Genomic DNA, 24,512 nt, shown 5'->3' with positions numbered 1-24,512 from the left:
GCAATGCAAGGCGCTCACCAGGGTCCATCAGGAGCAAGGGTGGTGTCTTGCCCAAGGACACAACAGACGTGACTAGGATGGTAGAAGATGGGGATTGAACCAGTAACCCTCAGATTACTGGCACAGCCACTCTACCAACTTCGCAACTTGTACTGGAACTTCAGCGTTTTCATCTCCTGCCTAATGTTGTGGTTCTTTGAGTAGGTGGTTCCGGAGCTTCTCTTCTCCTCGCCGATCCGTTCAGCTGCGATGCTGACAATGATCGTTGTCCCTTTGCCATTGCTTCCAGAATTTGGTCAACATTGTCATCAAGCTGCTTCCAGAGTGAAGTCATGCTAGCTGCAGGCCACTTGATTCGCCTCTGTTCAGACTTGACGCTCGAGGGATTAGTTTGCAACACATGGAGGTTCAGGGCACTATGGGGTGACTCCGGGGATGGCACCTCCTGCGTCTCACCAGGTGTAACACCTGCGCGTTGTGTTGCTTCTGCTCCCAACAGGCACTTCTTCCTCGCTTGGTGGATCTTTAAGCCATGGATGTTCTTGCATGTACACTGCATGCTCATAGTCGTTTGTCCGTCGGTCTGTTAATGTTAAGTCCGTCCGACTGGGGAGCTCATCCTTCCCCCCTCTTGGGCTTCCCTGGGGGTAATTTTCCTTTAGGTTCATCGTAGCTTGGTTGGGTTCCTCCTCACAGAGGATGCAAATTAGGTTGCCGACCCGTTCTTCCTCAGTTGCCGTCTCTCCGGGCTGTCACTGACTTTCCAGTTGTCACCTCACTCTTCATGGTTGTCATCCAGTCTTTCCTGGCTGTCACTGGTCGCTCAGGGTATTTGCTGTGTACAAACATCTACTGATGCCTAGTCTGGACACATTCTCAGTGACCTCTTGGATTCACCAGGCGTTTCGAGTCTCTCAACTGGTCATACACCCTCCTCCAAGCGACCCAAGCGGGGGTGATCAAATCCCCTGGCTTGTGTCCAGACGGCTAGCTAGCTACCATGACTCCAAGGATCTCCTCTTTTGAGCCACAACCATTACATGAGGCCCTTTCCGCCGCTTCGGTGGTACTGCGGATGGCTCTCCTTCTTCTCTCTCAATCGATGCCCAAACTGCTGAAGGCTTCTGACCAAGGAACGGGATGCAAATCCTCTGCATCCAACCCCCACAGGGAAACACCTTGCTCTCCAACCAGCCTGTTGACAGTCGCTGACCAGTCCTGCATACTTGAAGAGCTTCCTCTCAAAGCCTTCTTCCAGGCGATCCTCCCACAGGACTCTCAGCTCCACCAGCACAGCTTGTTTGGTGGAATCAGACACAAGGACAATGTCTGGTCGCAGAGTGGTGACTGTGATATGGCTGGGGAACTTCAGCTGGTTTTGAAGGAGACGTTTCTGGAGCTTAAACAGCAGTTTGAGGAGTTCACCGCGGTGCAGGCAAAGGAGGTCGCTAGGGTGCAGGCGAAGGAGATCAAAGAGGTACATGCAAAGGAGCCGAGCAGGCAGAGGAGGTTGCTGTGGAGCAGACAGAGGAGGTCACCATGGAGCAGGCAGAGGAGGTCGCCATGGAGCAGGCAGAGGAAGTCGCCGTGGAGCGGGCTGAGGTGGTAGCCGTGGAGCAGGCATAGGAGGTGCCGCAGACCACCTCCTCTGTTCAGAGATGTTTTTTCAACTTTAACATTAATGGCTTCCCTCACTCCTCTTTCGTACCATCCGCCCTCCCTGTCCAGAATCTGTATATTTTTGTTGTCAAAAGCTGAGTCCTAGCTGTGCCATGCGTTTGCTAAGTCTTTGTTTTGTTTCCTTAATATATGAATCAGTGCATTCATGATTATGTTGGATAGCATACACCAGATTGTTTTTGTGGGTGTAGGTTGTTCAGTGTTTAGGATGCACCAGTTTATGTCTTAGAGTGTTGCCTGCTCTTAAGTATACTGGGATGTTGTGTTTGTTAAAATTTTTCTGGGTTTTTCAGCTACACATCATACACATGAAATGACAATATTTTTGCGTCTGTCACCTTTTTCCTCCTCAACCACTGTTTTTGTATTATTTCTGGAACTAGATGCACTTTCCACAAACGACTAGGTGGGGTAACCACAGGCTTTGAGGGCTTCTCTCAAATGCCAATGCTCTTTCTCTTTGGCCTGTGGGCTGGTAGGAACATTTTCAGCTCTGTTCTGATAACGCCCAGTTTGTGTTCGAGTGGGGGCTGTGAGTCAAAAAGTAGGTATTGATCGGTATGTGTGGGTTTTTGGTAAACCCCAACATGGAGGCCCCTGTTTTTATCCAATGTGGACATCACAGTCCAAAAAAGGCAACTTACTGTATTAGACATTCTCACATGTGATCTTGATGATTTCGTCCACTGAGTTAATGTGCTTGGTGAGGGCTTGCACTTCTTGGTTTCTAATGCTCACCCATGTGTCATCCACATATCTGTACCAATGATTTGGTACTGTTCCCTTAAAAAAGCTCAAAGCTCTCTTGCCCATGTTCTCCATGTAAAGGTTTGCTACTATTGGGGATACAGGTGATCCCATGGCACAATCATGTTGGTAAAACGTTCCCATAATTTGAAATTATTTAGTGTTAAGGCAAAGTTCTTCTTTGACCATACGCAATGCAAATACATTTTCACACCCTACCTTCTCTTCTCTTCTACAGCAAGTGGGACCTCCTCCCCTGTCACATTGGCGTCAGGAGAAATAACCCCCCAAAACTTGACTGATTGATGGAGGTGATGCTATCGGCACATGTTTGAGGTTGCAAGGCATACTGGGTGACACAGAGTACAATGATGGTTGTGATAAAAACAACTTTCCTCTGAAGACATCCACAGCCAGGCGCTCAAAGAGAAAACTTGAGAAAAATCAAACTTACCTGATCATGAAGTTTGAAACCCCAGTACATTCCCAAAAAACAATCATGTATCTACAAACCCTGTTTCCATATGAGTTGATAAATTGTGTTGGATGTAAATATAAACAGAATACAATGATTTGCAAATCATTTTCAACCCATATTCAGTTGAATATCCTACAAACACAACATATTTGATGTTCAAACTGATAAACATTTTTTTTTTTTGCAAATAATCATTAACTTTAGAATTTGATGCTAGCAACACGTGACAAAGAAGTTAGGAAAGGCGGCAATAAATACTGATAAAGTTGAGGAACTCTCATCAAACACTTATTTGGAACATTCCACAGGTGTGCAGGCTAATTGAGAGCAGGTGGGTGCCATGATTGGGTATAAAAACAGCTTCCCAAAAAATGCTCAGTCTTTCACAAGAAAGGATGGATGCTAGATGGAGCTGGTGGGGGCATCTGTGCGAGTTGGGAGGCAGTCGAGGCAACGGGCGGGTGGGCTCCTGGAAGCCCGGGAGCTGGCCTTGTGCGTCTGCGTCGCACGCGCCCTTCTGGACAATTGCCAGCAGGTTCCAGGGAGGAGAAGCCGCATGGGAAGAGCCTGGCAGTCGAAGCTGGGGGAAAAGTCCTGCACCTCTCCTGCGCATGCTCATGCGTGGCGCCGGGCCGCCGCTGGAGTCCTCGCCTCCCAGGTGGTGTGACGTCACCGCACGGCGGGCAACGCGCTGAGGAGAACGTCAGGGTGGCTTGCGAGTGGGGGCGGAAGCAGTCCTTTGCGTCCGCTATCTTCGCGAAAAGTTGCCCCCATGACATCATAGCGTTGGCAGGCAGTTCCACTTTGGACAGCTCCGTCTCGTCTTCGCACACCCATGGACGGGAGTCCGCTCGGAGCTCCAGGAGGATCTCTTGTTTCTCCTTGTCGGAGAGGAATACCTTTTCTGGCTGGTTGAATGCGAGGTCCGCTTGGTCCGTTCTGTCACGTTTTGGATGCATCTTGATGTGCGAAGTTGTCACCCCTTGAATGCACGACGACCAGACAGGCAGGATTGCAGGTAAGAACTTGTTTAATGTAACAAATGATAAAAGAATACTGACAAAAAGGCAAAATAGAGCGCGTGCCTACGCACGGGAAGCTAACGCTAAACTTAGCCTGAGACAAAGTCCAAAAGGTGACGTGCCGAGCGTACGCGAAGCTAGGACGGAACTTAGCACAAATATATATATATATATATATATAAAGCAGAGAAACAAACGTGACTGTTGCATAGAGCAAACAACGGACTAAGGACGAACAAAGGGAGCAGATGGACTTAATTACAAAAAACATAATCACAGATAGGTGTGACAGGAGCCCGTGCAGGAGAAGCAAATTGGGTTTACATGGTGACCAAATACAAACGAGGAAGTATTCAAACACAGGGATCGGCAGAGTCCAGAAATAAACATGATCCAAACATATCAGAAGGTAAAACAATAAATGATCCGTGTAGCGGATCGTGACAGTGTTGCAGCCATGAAATTCTAAGTTAATTATTATTTACAAAAAAAAAATAGTTTATGAGTTTGAACATCTTGTCTTTGTAGTGCATTCAGTTGAATATGGGTTGAAAAGGATTTGCAAATCATTGTATTCCATGTATATTTACATCTAACACAATTTCCAAACTCATATGGAACCGGGGTTTGTACCACACATTATTCACATGCCACCGTGACACCGATACCGGACGTGGATGGATGAATAGATGCATGGATAATGGCACCTGTGTTATGAGTCCTGGACTGGGTTGAGCCGGCTCCTGTGGTCCATCTGCTTTGGATGAATTCGGCCTGCCATTCTTGATAGCCTCGTCCGCAGTGGTTGTCGAGTCCAAACTGAGCTTGGGAGCCAGGTGGAGACTGGTCTGAGGACTGGTTTCATTGTTGTTTTGCTTCAGCATGTGGCTCTTAATCTTTTTTGTAGTACTAGGAGAAAGATTAAAAAGGCTGATGAATAAATCGCAAAAAATATTCATATATCTTCCAGTCAAGCATGATGTAACTTTTACTTTGAGCTCTTCTTGTCCAGTTTGTGTTTGGAAACCCTACTCCTGGATGCCAGGGAGATATGGATGTACAGCACTGTCATAATAATGACTGGAAGATAGAATGCAGCTATAGCTGTGCCAAACGTAACGGCAGGGTTCGACAGGAACTGCAACAAAACAAGGCGACACATTTACAAGACATTTTCACTCAACAAACTGTGGCACCTTTTGCAAAACTGTATTATAGTACACTATTGCGTGGAGATTGGGTTCTCTCAGGGCACCACCTTCTTCCCACCTCCAAATAATGCACCTGGGGACAGGTTAATTGGCAACAATTGTCCCTAGTGTGGGGCTTCACGGTGGCAGAGGGGTTAGTGCGTCTGTCTCACAATACGAAGTTCCTGCAGTCCTAGGTTCAAATCCAGGCTCGGGATCTTCCTGTGTGGAGTTTGCATGTTCTCCCCGTGAATGCGTGGGTTCCCTCCGGGTACTCCGACTTCCTCCCACTTCCAAAAACATGCACCTGGGGATAGGTTGATTGGCAACACTAAATTGGCCCTAGTGTGTGAATGTGAGTGTGAATGTTGTCTGTCTATCTGTGTTGGCCCTGCGATGAGGTGGCGACTTGTCCAGGGTGTACCCCGCCTTCCGCCCCCAAAAGGGAATAAGCGGTAGAAAATGGATGGATGGATGTCCCTAGTGTGTAAATGGTAGTATGAATGGTTATCTGTCAATCAGTGTTGGCCCTGCGATGAGGTAGAAACTCCACCCGAGTGCTGCTGGGATAGGTCCATCCCCGTCGAAATACAAAATAGATGGATGGATGGGTTTGTATAGTTGAGGTGGGAGTAAGCCAATGACTTACATAGTCTTTATTCCCAAATCCAATTCAAGTCTCAAGATCTATGAAGTTGGGGTAGTTACTGGGAGATGGTGATAGTTAGTTATGGAATGCTCTATGTCCTGTTGGAATGAAAGCCAGTAGGCTTTCTGTAGGTTGAACCTTCTGCAAAATGGCACGGTGACTGCATGGGGAGCGGATCTAACAGTAATGGCAATTGGCAAGTATTGTTTATGGGGGATAGGGAGAGGGAATTTCTCAGTTCTGCATGTGATGTCACTGCTTACACAGGCAAGGTCTGGGTATCCTCATTTCCATCTACCACTGTGGAAAGATTTGGGTAGTTTAGAATAATTGATTAAAGTTAGGTGATTGGACAGGTTTCAACTTCATCTCCATCTTGGTTGTTTTTCTCACTGTGGGCATTAAAAGTTGTCGATGCTGTTGTGGAATCTCCTCTTGGATCCTTCTAGTAGTTATGTGTAAATGAAAGGGGTTATGGTGGTTGGTCTCTGATGTGACAGACATTTGAGAAGGCAACTGGGATTGTTTCCATTTGCCCTTCTGTAGTGTGGGTCAATTTTGGGGTTTGGTCTGCTGGAAACAGCTGATCCATAGCAACCAGTTTCATTCCAGGGAGGATGGTTCAGTGTTGTGCAGGGCCAATGTGGGTTTCTTGCCTGCAGTGCAGGTCAAAACGATTGGCCATCATTGCCAGTATCTCTGCCTTGATCCCGGAGAATCCTTTGGTATTGATTGAGACGATTAATAGTGCGGGTCTAGAGGGAGGCAGATATCTGTGGCGCTGTTGATATCCGGGAGGCATTTTCATCATTCGATTACGTAGGTGAATATAAAAAGATTGGCCTACTGACAGTATCAGATTATATCGTCTTGGATGTACAGTATATCTCATTCGAGCCAGCTTTTCCCAGGCTGCACCACAGGGAGGTTTCTGTAAATGCAACAGATGAAACACAAAACAGAGTGGGCAGGGTTTGTTTATAGAGCAGCCAGCATGTGTCGCGGGTGTCAGAAAGAGAAACACAAGCAGATTTTTACTACAAAGTATGTGTGTGTTTTTTACCCTTTGTGTTTATATTTTGCAGTTTTTGTTGCATTTTGCTTGATTGTAAAATATGTCGATCAACGATGTGGTCTGACTAGCGATGTATTGAGTGTTTTATCGTTCATAGTTAATCTTGTATATCCCACATTCTATATTTTCATGTTAATTAAGGAAATTTTAAAATTACTTTCTGTTTTTTTTTAGGTGGTCTGTTGTAAAACTATGAGCATTCTATCAGACACTACTGTGAGAGTATTTGTATACGTGTTCCTAAAAAATGAGACCAAAGCAGTACATATACTGGTAATAAAATGTATTCAAATTTTTTTTTCAAAATAAAGGAGAAAACAAAAAAAAGTCATGATTGACTTTATTTAACAGAAAATCTTATGATACATTAAACACGCTTTTCTTATTGAAATCAAAGAACAATTTTGGGATTAAATAACATAGCAAACTTACTGGACAACTTCATTTTTGTATAACAAGTAAGCAAACAGGTTAAAAAGGCTACTAATTTGGTTGCTGACGTGTGCAGTAATATATTGTGTAATTTCTGATTGTATTTTTTAATCAAAAATATCAAGGACAAGCGGTAGAAATGGATGGATGGATTATTAATCTTCTTGTTCATTTATTGTTAAATTCTGGTTCCTCTTTGTTTTACCATGTTCTGTCCATACTTCTGTTCAAATATAATAAGCACTTATTCTTCTGTTGTTTTGTAAACTTTATATTATTTTTGAGAAGTAACAAGTAGTTATAGCAATGCATACATTGGTCATAATTAAGTAAGTTAAGTAAGTTCTCCTGTTCCCAGGGACATATTTCCTGAGTTTATAAACAATAACAAACATTTTATAAGAATTTGTCATATTTAAAAATATTGATGAAATCATTGTAGTATCAACGAGATACAGCCCTTGTACCTGGTATATATTTATAGTATATATTTATATAGATCCACCCATTTGTTTACATTCAGGCGCGTTAAGATTGATATTTATTAGAAATGTATTTTATTTGTTGCCATGGAGGGAAGGATTAGTGATTAAGAAGTAGCTATAACATTGCAGAGAGATATTAACCAAAAGCTAGGTATGTTTTAAAGCACTGTTTGCATGGCGGCGCTTAGTGTTTATAGCTTGACTTTTATCGCTATTTTTAAAACCAAACTATGTCCATTCTCATTCCTCTTTCTCCTGCGGTTTCTGCTTCCAAGTTGCTGTGTATGTGTTGGCTAACATGAGTCTCGGCTCATACATTAGTATTACCAGTAATGTTAGCACGGCGAGCCATCTTGTCGATGAAAAAAAAAAGTGCAAGTATTTTTCAAACAGAGTAGAATACCTTTTATAATTTATTAGTATCATAGTACTTAATTAAGCAGGTGTCCTGTCAAAAGTATGGAGTTAACTCACGGTAAAATGATCGCATCATCTACACACTTCGATCAATAATGCATTTTATTTTGACCGAACACACTTTTTACCCTAACTGGTATACAATGATCAGATCAATGCATACAACAATGAGTGTGGAGACTCCGACAGGTGTGCTAGCTGGCAAATTTTAGTCAAAAATACAGCCTGAAAGAATTTTAGAGAAATGTGTTGCAAATAAACAACATGCATATTCTAGTAAAACATTTAAATATGTTCCTGTGTGACATTTTGTAAGTAAAATTAAATGTATATAAAAATATAGTGTTATTTTCTTAAGCAAATGTTGATTATGCAAGCAAGTAATCACCTGCAATTTTTCATGATTAATCTAAATTCCAAAGTACAAACCCTGTTTCCATATGATTTGGGAAGTTGTGTTAAATGTAAATATAAATGGAATACAATGATTTGCAAATCCTTTTCAACCCATATTCAATCCAATGCACTACAAAGACAAGGTATTTGATGTTCAAACTCATAAACTTTATTTTATTTTTGAAAATAATGATTAACTTTGAATTTCATGGATGCAACATGTGCCAAAGTAATTGGGAAAGGGCATCTTATTCAATTTGTTACATTACCTTTTCATTTAACAACACTCAATAAACATTTGGGAACTGAGGAAACTAATTGTTGTTGAAGCATTGAAAGTGGAATTCTTTCACATTCTTGTTTTATGTAGAGCTTCAGTCGTCCAACAGACCGGGGTTACCGCTGTCGTATTTTTCGCTTCATAATGCGCCACCCATTTTCAATAAGTGACAGGTCTGGATTGCATGCGGGCCAGGAAAGTACTCACATTTTTTTTTTTTTACGAAGCCACGCTGTTGTAACACGTGCTGAATGTGGCTTGGCATTGTCTTGTCGAAATAAGCAGGGGCGTCCATGAAAAAGACGGCGCTTGGATGGCAGCATATGCTGTTCCAAAACCCGCATGTACCTTACAGCATTAATGGTGCCTTCACAGATGTGTAAGTTACCCATGCCTTAGGCACTAATGCACCCCCACACCATCACAGATGCTGGTTTTTCAACTTTGCGTCGATAACAGTCTGGATGGTTCGCTTCCCCTTTGGTCCGGATGACACGATGTCGAATATTTCCAAAAAAACTTGAAATGTGGACTCGTCAGACCACAGTACACTTTCCCACTTTGCCTCAGTCCATCTTAGATGATCTCGGGCGTTTCTGGATGTTGTTGATAAATGACTTTCGCTTTGCATGGTAGAGCTTTAACTTGCACTTACAGATGTAGCGACAAACTGTATTTAGTGACAGTGGTTTTCTGAAGTGTTCCTGAGCCCATGTGGTGATATATTTTAGAGATTGATGTCGGTTTTGGATACAGTGCCATCTGAGGGATCGAAGGTCACTGTCATTCAATGTTGATTTTCAGCCATGCCATTACATGACATGATTTCTTCAGATTCTCTGAGCCTTTTGATGATATTATGGACCATAGATGTTGAAATCCCTAAATTTCTTGCAATTGCACTTTGAGAAACGTTCTTAAACTGTTTGACTATTTGCTCACGCAGTTGTGGACTAAGGGGTGTACCTCGCTCCATCCTTTCTTGTAAAATACTGAGCATTTTTTGGGAAGCTGTTTTTATAGCCAATCATGGCACCCAACTGTTCCCAATTAGCCTGCACACCTGTGGGATGTTCCAAATAAGTGTTTGATGAGCATTCTACAACTTTATCAGTATTTATTGCCAACTTTCATAACTACTTTGTCACGTGTTGCTGGCATCAAATTCTAAAATTTATGATTATTTGCAACAACAAAAAATGTTTATCAGTTTGAACATCAAATATGTTGTCTTTGTAGCATATTCAACTGAATATGGGTTGAAAATGATTTGCAAATGATTGTATTCCATTTATATTTACATCTACAAAATTACCAACTCATATGGAAACGGGGTTTGTATGATAATGTGATTTAAACATTTTTTTGATGATTTGACAGTCCTTAAAACCAAAGCAAACCAAAGCAACTCCAGGTTTGAACTACATCTATAGATTTTGGCGAGGTCACTCTCTTATCGCTCATTGTTGCTTGTCCTGTGCAGGTCTACAATCATTACCTGAAGTCCTTTGTCTGTATTTTTGTTTTAATGGTTGAGCCTAGGAGTACTTCCTAAGGAACATAACTAATAAATGTGCTTCAATGTTACACAACCCTTTTTTAATTTAGCAGATTTTTGTTTATTGTTTCTCACTGTATCTGCCCTAATATTAATTTATAGTGTATGTCAAAATAACTGCTTTAAAAAAGGTGATTAAAACAATTACGTTGATTTCGGTTGCTGGGTTTTGCTGAATATTGAATGACTGGCCACACTAAATTGACACTAGTGTGTGAATGTGAATGGTTGTCTGTCTATCTGTGTTGGCCCTGCGATGAAATGGCAACTTGTCCAAGGTGTATCCTCCTTCCGCCCGAGTACAGCTGGCATAGACTCCAGCCCTCCGTGAGCCAGAGAGCGACAAGCGGTAGAAAATGAATGGATGGATGGATAGGTTGATGGCTGGATGGATGGAGGCTGGGGCCTGAGGTCATATGCCAATTCTCTCCATGCACCATGCCTGTAGAATCCATTCATGCAGTCTGTACATGTATCTACAGTATACTATGCATTTGACAAAAACAATGGACAAGTTTAATTATGTATATGACACGTCCAAATAAAAGACAAACTTTTGTATACCTGAATGTAACACTCTCCAGGTGGCACTGTTCGCTGCTCAACTATGAACTGCCAAAACAAGATTGCAGGGGCCCAAAGGATGAAGGATAAGATCCATGCTGCCGCAATCATCAGCCCTGCCAACTTCGTTGTCCTTCTTGTAGGATATGTGAGGGGCTTAGTCACACAGAAGTAGCGATCAAAACTAATGATTAACAGGTTCATCACTGATGCATTGGACACCACATAATCTAAAGCGAGCCATAGGTCACAAACCACAGGCCCAAGGGGCCAGTATCCAACAATGATATAGACAGTGTACAAATTCATGCTGAACGCGCCAATGATCAGGTCAGCACAGGCCAACGAGAACAAAAAATAGTTATTAACAGTCTGTAAGTGGCGATTGACTTTGATGGATAGCATGACCAAAATGTTTCCCGTGACGGTCACAAGGCTCAACGATCCAGTAACCAGGGCTATAAAAAACATCTCAAATGCCTTATATGGACTTGCATCTCCGACGCTGTCCTCCACTGGCGAGCAAGATGTGGACTCATTTGTAGACACATTGCACGAGACATTGACGAACAGTTCACTGGTCTTGTTGAGTGTGGATTCTGAAGGAGTAGAGCAGAGAGAAAGTAATGTCATTAGTTAAGCAGAAGAACCGCAATATAAGGATGATTAGATTAAATAAACTTAGAATGGCATGGAGGGCAGCAATCCTAATACAATTCATCACCAAATTGTAATGCCTTTACAAATATTTATAAAAAAAAGTTTGAATAGTTCAAAAGTCTCACAACGTTGCAAAAAAATAAAACAAAGATATTTTCCCGTGTTCCTTCCTTCCCGCTATCAATTCCTTCCTAGGGATGTGCTAATGAGACAAGAGAATACACAATATTGGTTTCACAAGAACCAGACAAGACAATTTTTGTAGCATTTTTTTCCCAAGAACAACGCACTGACAAAAGGATACAAAACAACTGAGATGCATTTTGAAATGTTTTCAGAGGGCTGCTACCCAACAGTCCACAAACCAAATGGCATGGGAAGCGCCGAGGCCAATTTGTATTTTGTGCGGAGTCTTGCTGTGCAGTCCAGTCCCACCTTGCACAGGGAGACTTCCAGGTTGCGTGTATTGTCAGCCATGGCGGCGATTCCGTGGCTTGTTTTTTCAAGCTTAATGGCAGTGACAGTTGCTTGTAAAATATCCATCCATTTCCTACCGCTTTTCCATTATGGGGGTACTGGAGCCTATCCCAGATGCCTACGGGCGGAAGGCGGCGTACACCCTGGACAAGTCTCCACCTTATTACAGGGCCAACACAGATAGACTGACAACATTCACACTCACATTCATTCACTAGGGCCAAATAAGTGTTGCCAGTCAACCTATTCCCAGGTGTATGTCTTTGAAGGTGGGAGGAAGCCGGAATACCCAGAGGGAACCCACACAGTCATGGCTTCCCACATGCAAACTCCACATGGAAAGACCCCGAGCCCAGGGATCGAACCCAGGACCTTTGAATTGTGAGGCACATGCACAAAACAAAAGGTGCAAAACACAAACCCCAGCCTATCGGTCCACTGTGCTGCCCTGGTGCAAACTAACAATGTATAATATATACGATTTTTAAAAAAAATGTTTACATATTTTCCTACTGTCATGGCTGAGACGTCATAAAGGCCCAAACCACTCTTTAAATCAAAATGTCCCAGCTAAATTTGTAATGTTTACTTGGAAAAAAACTGGAATCATTTGTGCAAGAGACAATTGACAGTTTGGAGTCCTATTGAATATTATAACAAAATGTATAAATCCGTTCATCCATCTTCTTCCACTTATCTGAATACAGGTCGCGCGGGCAGCAGTCTAGGAGCACAGACTTCCCTAACCCCAGCTACTTTGTCCAGCTCATCCCGGGGGCTCCAGAGATATTCTCAAGCCAGCTGTGAGACAAAGTCTCTCCAACGTGTTCCGGGTCTTCCTCATGGCCTCCTACCAGTCAGAAGTGCACTAAACACCTCCCCTGGCAGCGGAGGTCCCTGGGGGACATTCTGACCGGATGCCCGAAACACCTCATCTGGGTCCTCTCAATGTGGAGGAGCAGAGGCTTTACTCTGAGCTCCACCCGCACGACAGAGCTTCTCACACTATCTCTAAGAGAGAGCCCCGCCACCCGACCGAGGAAGCTTGTTTTAGCCGCTTGTACCCGTGATCTTGTCCTTTCAATCACAACCCAAATATTATCACCATATAGAGGATGGGAACATAGATCCACCGGTAAATTGATAGCTTTGCATTCCTGCTCAGCTCTTTTTTCACCACAACAGACCAATGCAGGGTCCGCATCAGGACATATGTTAACACCGCCTGTTGATCTCATGATATACTCTCCCCTCACTCGTGGACAAGACCCAAGGTCCTCCACCTGGATATATCTAAATGTTAAAACTAAATCCAAATGTTGAATCTAAATCTAAATGTGATCATCTCTCACCAAGTGTAAAGATAAATATTTACAGAAATGCAAATTTTTTAAATCTTCTCAGCCACCAATCCGGGTCCACATCATTGCCCCTCAGTGTAATTTTATCCCATTTGACCATACAAAGGGTTGCTTGCTTTAAGATGTAAGATCTATGTTGAAAAGGCAATATATTGTCAGGAAAAACAGTTGTACTGTGTCTGTTATTAGATTTTTGAATGTATTTTTTTATTTTTTTTATTTATTTATTATGTTTAATTATTATTATTTTTTTTAAATAATGTTTATTTTTGCAATCTTTTTCACAAACCAATCTCAGGAGAGCAGAATATACTGTATATATATCAGGGGTGTGGGAAAAAAATTGATTCGAATACGAATTGCGATTCTCACGATGTGTAATTCAGAATCGATTTTTATTTTTAAAAAATCTATTTAAAAAGTAGTAAAACAAGAATGAATATTATCAACAACAGTATCAATATTAGTTATAATTTCAGCATAGCAGTGATTAAAAATCCCTCATTGACATTATCATTAGACATTTGTAAAAAAAAAAAAAAGAACACGTGCATCGCATCTCATAAGCTTGACAACACACTGTGTCCAATATTTTCACAAAGATAAAATAAGTCATATTTTTGGTTCGTTTAATAGTTAAAACAAATTTACATTATTGCAATCAGTTGATAAAACATTGTCCTTTACAATTATAAAATATTTTTAAAACAAAATCTACTACTCGGCTAACATGTCAGCAGACTGGGGTAGATCCTGCTGAAATCCTATGTTTTGAATGAACACAGAATCGTTTTGAATCGGAAAAATATAGTTTTTGAATAGAGAATCGTGTTGAATGGAAAAAAATCGATTTATAATCGAATCGCGACCCCAAAAATCGATATTGAATCGAATCGTGGGACACCCAAAGATTCGCAGCCCTTACATATATATATACATATATATATATATATATATATATATATATATATATATATATATATATATATATATGTATATATATATATATAAAAACTTACACTACTTGAATAGTGATGTTTACTGTTTTCACTTGAATAATTCTTATGTAAGGCTTGTGTTTTATTAGATATACTGTTTACATGTTTTGTGTGCTGCTAATTATTTGCAATGCAATGGTGCATTTTGTTAACATCAATAAATTTTTAATTGACAATCTGATTTTCTTTTTAAAATTTTAAAATTTGATGCAAATCCATACTAAAAAAAGTTTGGTAATAACTTAGACCACATCTGGTTCAGAGCTGTTCCAAATGTAATATTCGGGTAACACTTATGCCATATTTGGGGCGTATTGTGCCATATGTGACCTTGTTTTTGGCTGTTTTGGACCAGATTTGGCCCAAAGCTGTTTCAAATCTGGTTAATTAGTCCGTAACATATCAGTGGCGTGGTGCAAATTGAAACCCAGATGGGCCACAATTCGAGAACCACTCCAGGATTTATTAGCACATCTGTCCTATATCCGGTCCAGCTGTATGCTGTCTGGGCCCCGGCTAAAAATGATTTGTCTGCGGTAGCACTTTTCATAACAATAGCACAAACACTTGGTTAATATTCAAGTCACAACATGAAAATGTTGGCGCTTTTTAAATGTTGTTTTAGAGGGATTTATGGGCAAAATAGAGGACCTCTCATTGAATTTTGTTTGCGTCTATTTACGATTTACAATGCGATGGGGGGAAAAAAATACATCTGTCGTTATGTCTTTCATCTTGATTGTGAACGATAGGCAAAATTGCAAAAAAAAAGTGAAGTTACCCTTTAAATTGACTTCAAGACCTTGGATGATGATACAAGTCTTTTCATTCTGAGGAGACACTGTTGTGGCAAATGCAAGAGACGCAGCATTGTTTCTTTTAGGTCTTTATTCATAGACTGCCAACAGGAGAATGAGAAACACAACACAATATGCACTTTTAAAGTGTGTCCCTGAAGACACAAACCACACCCATTCTGCTGAGTGTGAACATGGTCCTAGTGCCCGCCGGAAAACATTACAGGGGGCCTCACTCGCCCGCCCACAGCCCTACCCCTCAAACCCAACACCCAGACAGCAACTTATGGGGTAAACATTACAGGGGGCCTCCCTCGCCTGCCTACAATGTCCATCCCGCGGGGGAACGAATGTACCTTGTGGGAAAGAAACAATATCAGGACCCGGTGGAGGCGAAGGACATTCAACCCTAACAGATTTTGGAGGGCGACCTCGGCGGGGGACTTGGCCCGGCAGTATTTCCTCACCTGCAACACAAGGCGCCGGTTTAAGCCTGTCCAGAGAAACGCATTCACTGCGCCCGCCCATATCCAGCACAAAATCTTTAGGACCGCATTCCAGAACCCTAAATGGACCATCGTAAGGGGGTTGGAGGGGCGAACGGTGGGCGTCGTGATGCACAAAGACAAAACGGGCATTTTTAAGCTCTGATGGCACAAACGACTTAGGGAAACAGTGGTGGACTGGACCAGGAGCCAAGGACCCCCTCAGCAAAAAGGTAAACGATCGCGGGGCACAACCCTCAGGTAAAAATTCACCCGGAACGCGGAGTAGTTGACCGAACACCAATTCAGCGGGGGCCGCAGCAAGATCCTCTTTAGGGGCCGAGCGCAACACGAGCATAACCCAAGGCAAACGGTCAGCCCAGTTGCTATCCACGAGCGCCGCGCGCAGAGCCGCCTTAAGCGACCGGTGAAAACGTTCACATAAGCCATTAGTTTGGGGATGGTAGGACTGTGCCAACGCCAACCAAAGCTCTGACACAAATGGGGATCCCCTGTCCGAGGTAATATCGGATGGTGTGTCAAAACGCGCAACCCAGACTGACAGAAACGCACGGGCAACGTCTACCGAGGCAGTGGAGGAAAGAGGTACTGCTTCCGGCCATCTGGTGGTACGATCTACCATCGTTAGCAAGTGTGTATAACCCTGCGACGGAGGTAGGGGGCCAACTAGATCTACATGCACGTGGTCAAACCGCCTGACCGGAATCGGAAATGGTTCGAGGTCCGCCTTAGTGTGCCGGTGGACCTTGGCGCGCTGACATGCCACGCATGCGGCTGCCCACTGCCTAACATCCTTACTAAGGCCAGGCCAAACAAACTTGGCACCAACTAACTTGACGGAAGCCTGAACGCCAGGGTGCGACAGGGAGTGTATTGCGTCAAAATCCTGGCGGCCCCAGTCTACCAGTGGACACATCGCAGAGGAGGGCGGGACCGCCATCCTGCACCACCACCTCCTTGAGCACAAGCGCCGTACCCACAGCTTTGAGTGCGCGGATGCTGGGGTCGTCGGGCTGTTCAGCGTCCATTCCCGAAAAATTTAAACGGGTTGGGCTTACCTGCCACATGCTGAATGTCCGTAGTGAACTCAGAGATGGACGACAAGTGACGCTGCTGATGGGCTGACCAATGCTCCGTGATCTTTGACATGGCAAACGTCAGGGGTTTGTGGTCAACAAAAGCCATGAAGGATCGACCCTCCAACAGAAAACGAAATGGCGTGTTGCGAGATACAGTGCTAACAATTCTCGGTCAAATACACTGTATATTCCGCTCGTTATCTCGCAGTTTGCGACTGAAGAATGCAAGGGGCTGCCACACATTCGCCACTCGCTGGTCAACCACAGCATCCATGGCGACATCCGATGCATCCACTGTCAAAGCCACAGGCGCCGCGGAAACAGGGTGGGCGAGAAGAGCAGCCCCTGCAAGCGCGGATGTAGCCCTCTGAAAAGCTTGGGCCCGCTGAAGAGTCCATTTGAGGGAGTCGCTAGCCTTTTTGTTACGTAGGGCACCATAACGAGGCTGCAGGAGGTGGGCAGCGCATGGAAGGAACCGATTATAAAAATTAATCATGCCCAAAAACTCTTGTAGAGCTTTGACAGTGGAGGGACGAGGAAAATCTGCCACCGCCTGCACCTTCGAAGGCAAAGGAATCGCACCCTCCGACGAAATACGGTGACCTAAGAAGCCAATCTCCGACAGCCCAAACTGACATTTAGAAGGATTTACGATCAGGCCTTGCTCCTCAAGACGTTTGAACACCTGTGTTAGGTGTGACTGGTGCTCCTCAGCTGAAGGACTCGCCACCAAAATGCCGTTAAGATAAACAAACACAAAATTGAGCCCGCGCAACACTGAGTCCATTGATCGCAGAAAGGTTTGTGCTGCCCCCTTCAGGCCAAAAGGCATACGCAGGAACTCAAAAAGCCCAAACGGGGTTATTACTGCGGTCTTGGTCACGTCCTCGGCGCGCACCGGGACCTGGTGATAACCGCGAACTAGGTCTACCTTCGAAAAAATGGCAGCGCCAGCCAGGCGCACTGAAAAGTCCTGGATGTGCGGGATAGGGTAGCTGTCGTACGTTGTGATGTTGTTAAGGCGGCGAAAATCCCCACAAGGGTGCCAGGAACCGTCTGACTTAGGCACCATGTGCAAGGGTAAAGCCCACGGGATATTAGAACGCCTAACGATGCCTAAACGTTCCATAGTAGCGAACTCCTCTTTAGCAATGGTCGATTTAGCTGTGTCAAGACGTTGAGCATGCGCAAAAACCGGCAGGCCCATCGTGGGAATGAAATGTTCAACACCGTGTTTGTCCGCGGTGGAAAAAGTGGGAGTGATTAATGACAGAAAATCCGCTAGCAAACGCTGAAAAACGTCACCAGACACCAAATAATTAGTGCGTGTTAACGGTCCAAGTCCCCCCGCCTTACATGTGAAAGTTGAACAAGACACAGCATCAATCAATCGGCGGTTAGCAACATCAACAAGCAGTCCATTAGCACACAGAAAATCTGCGCCAATAATTCGGCGATGATAAAATCCCACTGGAAATTACGTCCATGGAAGCACACAGTCACCAACCTGGAGCCGAAAGTGTCGATTGACAAGCCGTTGGCGGCATTCAGCAGCGGCCCGCAGCCACTTGTCGCCTTGTCCGTGTCCGTGGCAGGTAACAGACTGACTTGCAAACCGGAGTCCACCAGGAAACGTCTCCTTGACGACGAGTCAGCGATGAAAAGCAGCTCGCTTGATATGCTGGCACCCACAGCCGCTACTGAACGCCGGCGTTGGAGTTTCCCGGGGCCGTGAAGAAGCAAATGCGCCAAAACGTTGATGGAAGAAGCACTGGCTTGCTTCGCGTCTTGCTGCAGCGGGGGAGCTTCTACGCTCTGCACGGCAAACCAGCTGGAAGCCAGAAGCACCCGGTCAGCTTCTTCAGCCAAGGCCCGGTAGGCCAGAGAAGTGGAGTTAGCTAGCACCGCACGGGCCGCAGGTGGAAACTGCAGCAAGAAAAGATGTGGGAAAATTAACCCGCCTTCTTCGGATCCAACAGCAACAGCATACTGTTCATTAAATCCACGGCGGTGCTACCGCCCAAACCCGGCAGGGAAAGAAGTCTATCTGCTCTCTCAGCGTCAGTCAGAGTAAATCTCCGAAGCAGGAGATTATCGAGGGCGGGGTACTTGGCGTTTTGTGGATGGTTTCGTGAGTGGTCGCCTGGTCGAGGGCCGTCACCACCAAGTGATACAGGGAGTCATCGCCAGCGATTCCTCACAGGGTGAAAAGAGACTCGACGTGCTGGAACGAACCAGGATGTCGCTCTGCCAAAACTCCGGAAGCATGCAGGTTGCTGGAGTTGCAGTTTGCGGGAGCTGGGGCGACATGGCCGATGAAGACACCTCTTCTATGCAAAACATTGTCGGGGTCACCAATGTGGCAAATGCAAGAACACAGCGTTGTTTCTTTTTAGGTCTTTATTCATAGACTGCCAACATGAGAATCAGAAACACAACACAATATGCACCTTTAAAGTGTGTCCCTGAAGACACAAACCACACTCATTCTGCTTAGTGTGTGCATGGTCCTAGTGCCCGCCACACTGTACTACAATTTTTGTTTAATTTAATTTGTTTAGATTTACATAACACCACATTTTTCAATTGAAAGAAAAAGAACAAATATAATTTCCTTGAAAGACATTGTATGTATTATTTACTCATCGTTATTATTGAGCTGAAGGATGTTGTGGGACATGCGCATTCTGGGTCTCCCTCCGCTGCGAGTCCAACCTGAGGACCTGCTGACAGCGCATTCCAGACATGCCCCCGCACTCAAGCGGACCGCGCCCACTCTCTGCCGCAGCCGGTCGCATTACACACCTGTGACTGATGACGATGAGCTGCTTAAGAGACCAGTGGACCCAGGGATCCGCGCGGGAACTTAGTTCTCTACTGATGTTCAGTAAGCTGTAATCCTGCGTTATGCGATCCTGCTCTCCCTGTGATTTTCCCTCTCCATGTTCTCAGTGTGTTTCCTTGTGTCTCTTCCGCAGTGCCCCCCGTTGCCTGGAAAGAGAGCTGTGCGTCTCTCTTCTACCTCTGGACTTTGACTGCCTCCCTCTATCCTCGACCCCCCCCCGCTTTGGACTCGGATCTCTTGAAGCCCCTCTCAGCCCCACGGACCCCCGCTTGTATCCCGGATCACCTGCTTGTTCCCTTGGACGTTCCTTCACTCTCGTCAACACGTTGGTAACACACACTTCAGTTAACCTACACACATAGCCTCACACCACATACACTTTTGAATCTATAGTTCACATTCCATTCCCTTAGTTCGTTTTCTATTGTTTGATTATTATAAATATGTGATTTATCCATCCATCCATCCATTTTCTACCGCTTATTCCCTTTCGGGGTCGCGGGGGGCGCTGGCGCCTATCTCAGCTACAATCGGGCGGAAGGCGGGGTACACCCTGGACAAGTCGCCACCTCATCGCAGGGCCAACACAGATAGACAGACAACATTCACACTCACATTCACACACTAGGGCCAATTTAATGTTGCCAATCAACCTATCCCCAATATATATATATATATTAAATCTCTGTATACTACTGCCACCTGGTGTTCGTTTGCCGTCACGTCCTCTGCAATACATAACCGTAAGTTCCCACCAAATTTTATAGTAGGACCTGACGGCACAGGTTTTTTTTGTTTTATAGCCTCGCCCTCAGTGACTTTGGCTCCGCCCCAGTGACATTTTTTTTCTCCCTTCCTCCTTCCTTTTTGCCCCTCTCAGGATGTCTTTTTCTTTTTCCTCCACCATGGACAATTTTTCTAACCCTCAACACCCCTTCAAGGGACTGTTTAATAGTGCCGTAGGGATCGAGGAATTTTCTCGTCGACTGGACACCCTCTTCCCACCCTTTGTGACTGTTCCTCAGCCAGCAGTAAGCGTCTGGCATCCGCTTTCGGAGGTGGGGGATAGTACTGGTGGCTGTGCTGGTGTGGGGGCACAGCAGCACCCAGACAGGTTAACCCCTGCCAGACAAGTCCCAACTATCTTCCGCTTTTCCCAGCCGCAGCCACCAGTCACTCGGCTAGCACCCGAACTAGCATCTGTCACTCGGCTAGCACCCGAACTAGCATCTGTCACTCGGCTACCACCCGAACTAGCATCTGTCACTCGGCTAGCGCCCAAACTAGCATCTGTCACTCGGCTAGCGCCCGAACTAGCATCTGTCACTCGGCTAGCGCCCGAACTAGCATCTGTCCCTCGGCTAGCACCTGAACTAGCATCTGTCACTCGGCTAGCAACCCGAACTAGCATCTGTCACTCGGCTAGCGCCCAAACTAGCATCTGTCACTCGGCTAGCGCCCGAACTAGCATCTGTCACTCGGCTAGCGCCCGAACTAGCATCTGTCCCTCGGCTAGTGCCAGAGCTAGCATCTGTCCTTCGGCTAGCGCTAGAGCTAGCATCTGTCCCTCGGCTAGCGCCCGAGCTAGCATCTGTCCCTCGGCTAGCGCCCGAGCTAGCATCTGTCCCTCGGCTAGCGCCCGAGCTAGCATCTGTCCTTCGGCTAGCGCCCGAGCTAGCATCTGTACCTCGGCTAGCGCCCGAGCTAGCATCTGTCGCTCGGCTAGCGCCCGAGCTAGCATCTGTCGCTCGGCTAGCGCCCGAGCTAGCATCTGTCGCTTGGTTAGCGCCTGAGCTAGCATCTGTCGCTTGGCTAGCGCCCGAGCTAGCGCTAGCCCTAGCCTCCGAGCTAGCTTTCGAGTTAGCGCCAGTCCCCAGGCTGACCCCCTCATCTCCGCCAGCTCCCTGGCTGGCCCCTGTGTCTCCACCAGCTCCCAGGCTGGCCTCGACCGCTGCCCCTCGGCCTGCAGCACCGACTTCAGCACCTCGGTCAGCTCCCCAGATGCCCTCCTCGTCTCCGTCTCCAATGACGCCTGCCGCTTCCACGCCGCCGATGACGTCCGCCTATTCCTCTACGCCTCAGACGACGTCTTCTGCTGCTTCCACGCCTCCGACGTCACCTCCTCGTTTCTGGGGAGACGCACCATGGCGCCACTCGAGTCCGCCTCCCCGACGGCCAAGATGGTGGCCGTTCCTTGGTCGCCCGCCTCGCCGGCCTCAGCGACGTTCTACTCGCCGCCGCCACCAGACTCGTCCCCGGTGGATTCGGGGACACCTGGGCCAACGACCCACCACCAGTTTGCCCCTCCACCCTCCCTCCACTTTTGTTCCTGTTTTTGGGGGGGTTCGACCTCCAGGACATCTGGAATCTGTCCATAAGGGGGGGGATACTGTTGTGGGACATGCGCATTCTGCGTCTCCCTCCGCTGCGAGTCCAACCTGAGGACCTGCTGACAGCGCATTCCAGACACGCCCCCGCACTCAAGCGGACCGCGCCCACTCTCTGCCGCAGCCGGTCGCATTACACACCTGTGACTGATGACGATGAGCTGCTTAAGAGACCAGTGGACCCAGGGATCCGCGCGGGAACTTAGTTCTCTACTGATGTTCAGTAAGCTGTAATCCTGCGTTATGCGATCCTGCTCTCCCTGTGATTTTCCCTCTCCATGTTCTCAGTGTGTTTCCTTGTGTCTCTTCCGCAGTGCCCCCCGTTGCCTGGAAAGAGAGCTGTGCGTCTCTCTTCTACCTCTGGACTTTGACTGCCTCCCTCTATCCTCGACCCCCCGCTTTGGACTCGGATCTCTTGACGCCCCTCTCAGCCCCACGGACCCCCGCTTGTATCCCGGATCACCTGCTTGTTCCCTTGGACGTTCCTTCACTCTCGTTAACACGTTGGTAACACACACTTCAGTTAACCTACACACATAGCCTCACACCACATACACTTTTGAATCTATAGTTCACATTCCATTCCCTTAGTTCGTTTTCTATTGTTTGATTATTATAGATATGTGATTTAATATATGTATATATTAAATCTCTGTACACTACTGCCACCTGGTGTCCGTTTGCCGTCACGTCCTCTGCAATACATAACAAAGGACCTATAGACAAAAAATGTCAGCTTGTCTGTTGGACAAAAATACAATAAAATTAAAGGCTAACAAAATTTGTATTAAACATTTTATTAAAGCTACAGAATTTGACCAAAACCAATCTGTAACATTTAGCCTCAAATTAAGTTAATGGCGAGAAATAACTTTATTGCCAGCATTATTTTGGGACGAAATTAAGCACTAATGTAATCATAATATATAAAAGTATTAATATAATTTGGGCTGTCAAAGTAAACGCGATAACAACTTATAAACTATAAGTTCCTTTAACAGGGATACTTATTTTTTATTGCACGATTAACATCCTTACTCCTTTTTGACCCTCAGCCCGTAGATTGACGAAATGTAATGGCGTCCAGTTAGTGTGGTGTCACAAGAGGGAACATAGCGAAGAGAAATGTACAAAGAAAGCTGGACATTACAAAGGTCTCAGATCCAAAGCCAGGACAAGACAAAACAATTGTATATTCAATCGCCGTGAGACAACATCATTGGAATGAATGCCGCTGGCGCTCTTTGCTGCTTGTAGTGAGAAGGGGCTTCACGTCCGTGCTTACATTACTGTTGAGTCCATCAAAAACATAAAATGTTACTCGAACTGTTTCAGTAAAGATAGAATAAAACCCAGCAGAAAAAAAGACAGTTGAGAGGAAGTCTAAAGTCACTTGTATTGGAGACTTTTGTCAAAATATGTCAAATCTTTTCGCATACCAATCGCAAATGTCCGGCTTCACAATAATAGTGCTACGCTTCAAATCTAGTTTGACCAACAAAACAACAAAAATTGTTTTACTCTACAATCATGCTTTGCCAAAGATGTTCTGTAATGTTATTCTGTGGTATTTCCACCTAACAGTGACGTGCGGTGAGGTTCATAGCTGGTGAGGCACTGACTTCATCACAGTCAGATTTACAAACATATGAACCCTAAAGAGTATCTTATTCACCATTTGACTGGCAGCAGTTAACGGGTTATGTTTAAAAGCTCATACCAGCATTCTTTACACATACAAACTGTAGCACACAAAAAAAGCACATTTAATTAAAAAAAACAAAAAACGTTATTATGTTCTTACCTTTACTTATAAATGAAGTCCATGCGCCGCTCCTTTTGAACAAAAGCATCAATAACTTGTTTATAGAAGTATTCCTTATATTTCTTCAGTTTTAAAAGTCTCTCTGTCTCGATGGAGATCACTGCCAGGGAAGCAAGTCTTCCTTGATCGGTCCTGTTCCGAATGTATGTTTTGATTCTTTTCAGTGCTGAGAATGACCGCTCCACCGATGCTGTAGTAGCTGGAAAAGTGAGCACAATCTGGAGTAACTTTGTCGCCTCAGGAACAGTTTGGATGAGGTCCTTCTGGGCAAAAAAGCTGAGAAGCTGTTCATCCCTCACCGTTTGTGAGCTATACAGACTAACAAGACTTTAGTTGCACAAAGTCAAATAATCTGGCATATTTTGACAGGCTCTGCAGTTTTGTGTCATCAAAATGTTTTGACATTTCACTGAATTTTGAACAATCAACCAAACCAAGGAAAGCCAGCTCACCAAAATGATCAAACCTAGCCTTCATTTGATAGCTTATGTCACACAGAATGTTACAGAACACTCGTTTTTGTTCAAATCTAATTGACTGTCTGCCTCACTCTCTGCCAGGCCAAGTGCGCTGCATTTCTTCTCAAATCAGTCACAGAAACTTT

The 24,512-nt window shown here is 45.1% G+C and overlaps 1 protein-coding gene and 1 long non-coding RNA gene across 4 annotated transcripts in view; one reads left to right on the top strand and one right to left on the bottom strand.

The window, feature by feature from the left end:
* The window catches only part of LOC133554658 (uncharacterized), a 75,509-nt gene extending 61,865 nt beyond the window's left edge, over positions 1 to 13,644 (top strand). Inside the window, exons 2-3 of the long non-coding RNA XR_009807168.1 lie at positions 12,380 to 12,516; positions 12,818 to 13,644. This is a non-coding gene — a long non-coding RNA (uncharacterized LOC133554658). The remainder of the gene's footprint in view (positions 1 to 12,379; positions 12,517 to 12,817) is intronic.
* LOC133554657 (muscarinic acetylcholine receptor M4-like) overlaps positions 1 to 24,512 on the bottom strand; it is an 83,682-nt gene that overhangs the window by 27,773 nt on the left and 31,397 nt on the right. For all 3 annotated transcript variants that reach the window (XM_061903646.1, XM_061903645.1, XM_061903647.1), the window contains exons 2-4: positions 10,974 to 11,572; positions 4,920 to 5,065; positions 4,635 to 4,836 (exon numbers count right to left, since the gene is read on the bottom strand). In XM_061903646.1, coding sequence (XP_061759630.1) covers positions 4,635 to 4,836; positions 4,920 to 5,065; positions 10,974 to 11,572 — 947 coding nt within the window. The remainder of the gene's footprint in view (positions 1 to 4,634; positions 4,837 to 4,919; positions 5,066 to 10,973; positions 11,573 to 24,512) is intronic.

Source organism: Nerophis ophidion, linkage group LG06 (genome assembly GCF_033978795.1).
Source record: "Nerophis ophidion isolate RoL-2023_Sa linkage group LG06, RoL_Noph_v1.0, whole genome shotgun sequence".
NCBI lineage: Eukaryota > Metazoa > Chordata > Actinopteri > Syngnathiformes > Syngnathidae > Nerophis > Nerophis ophidion.
This window is presented reverse-complemented; position numbering and strand designations above follow the sequence as displayed.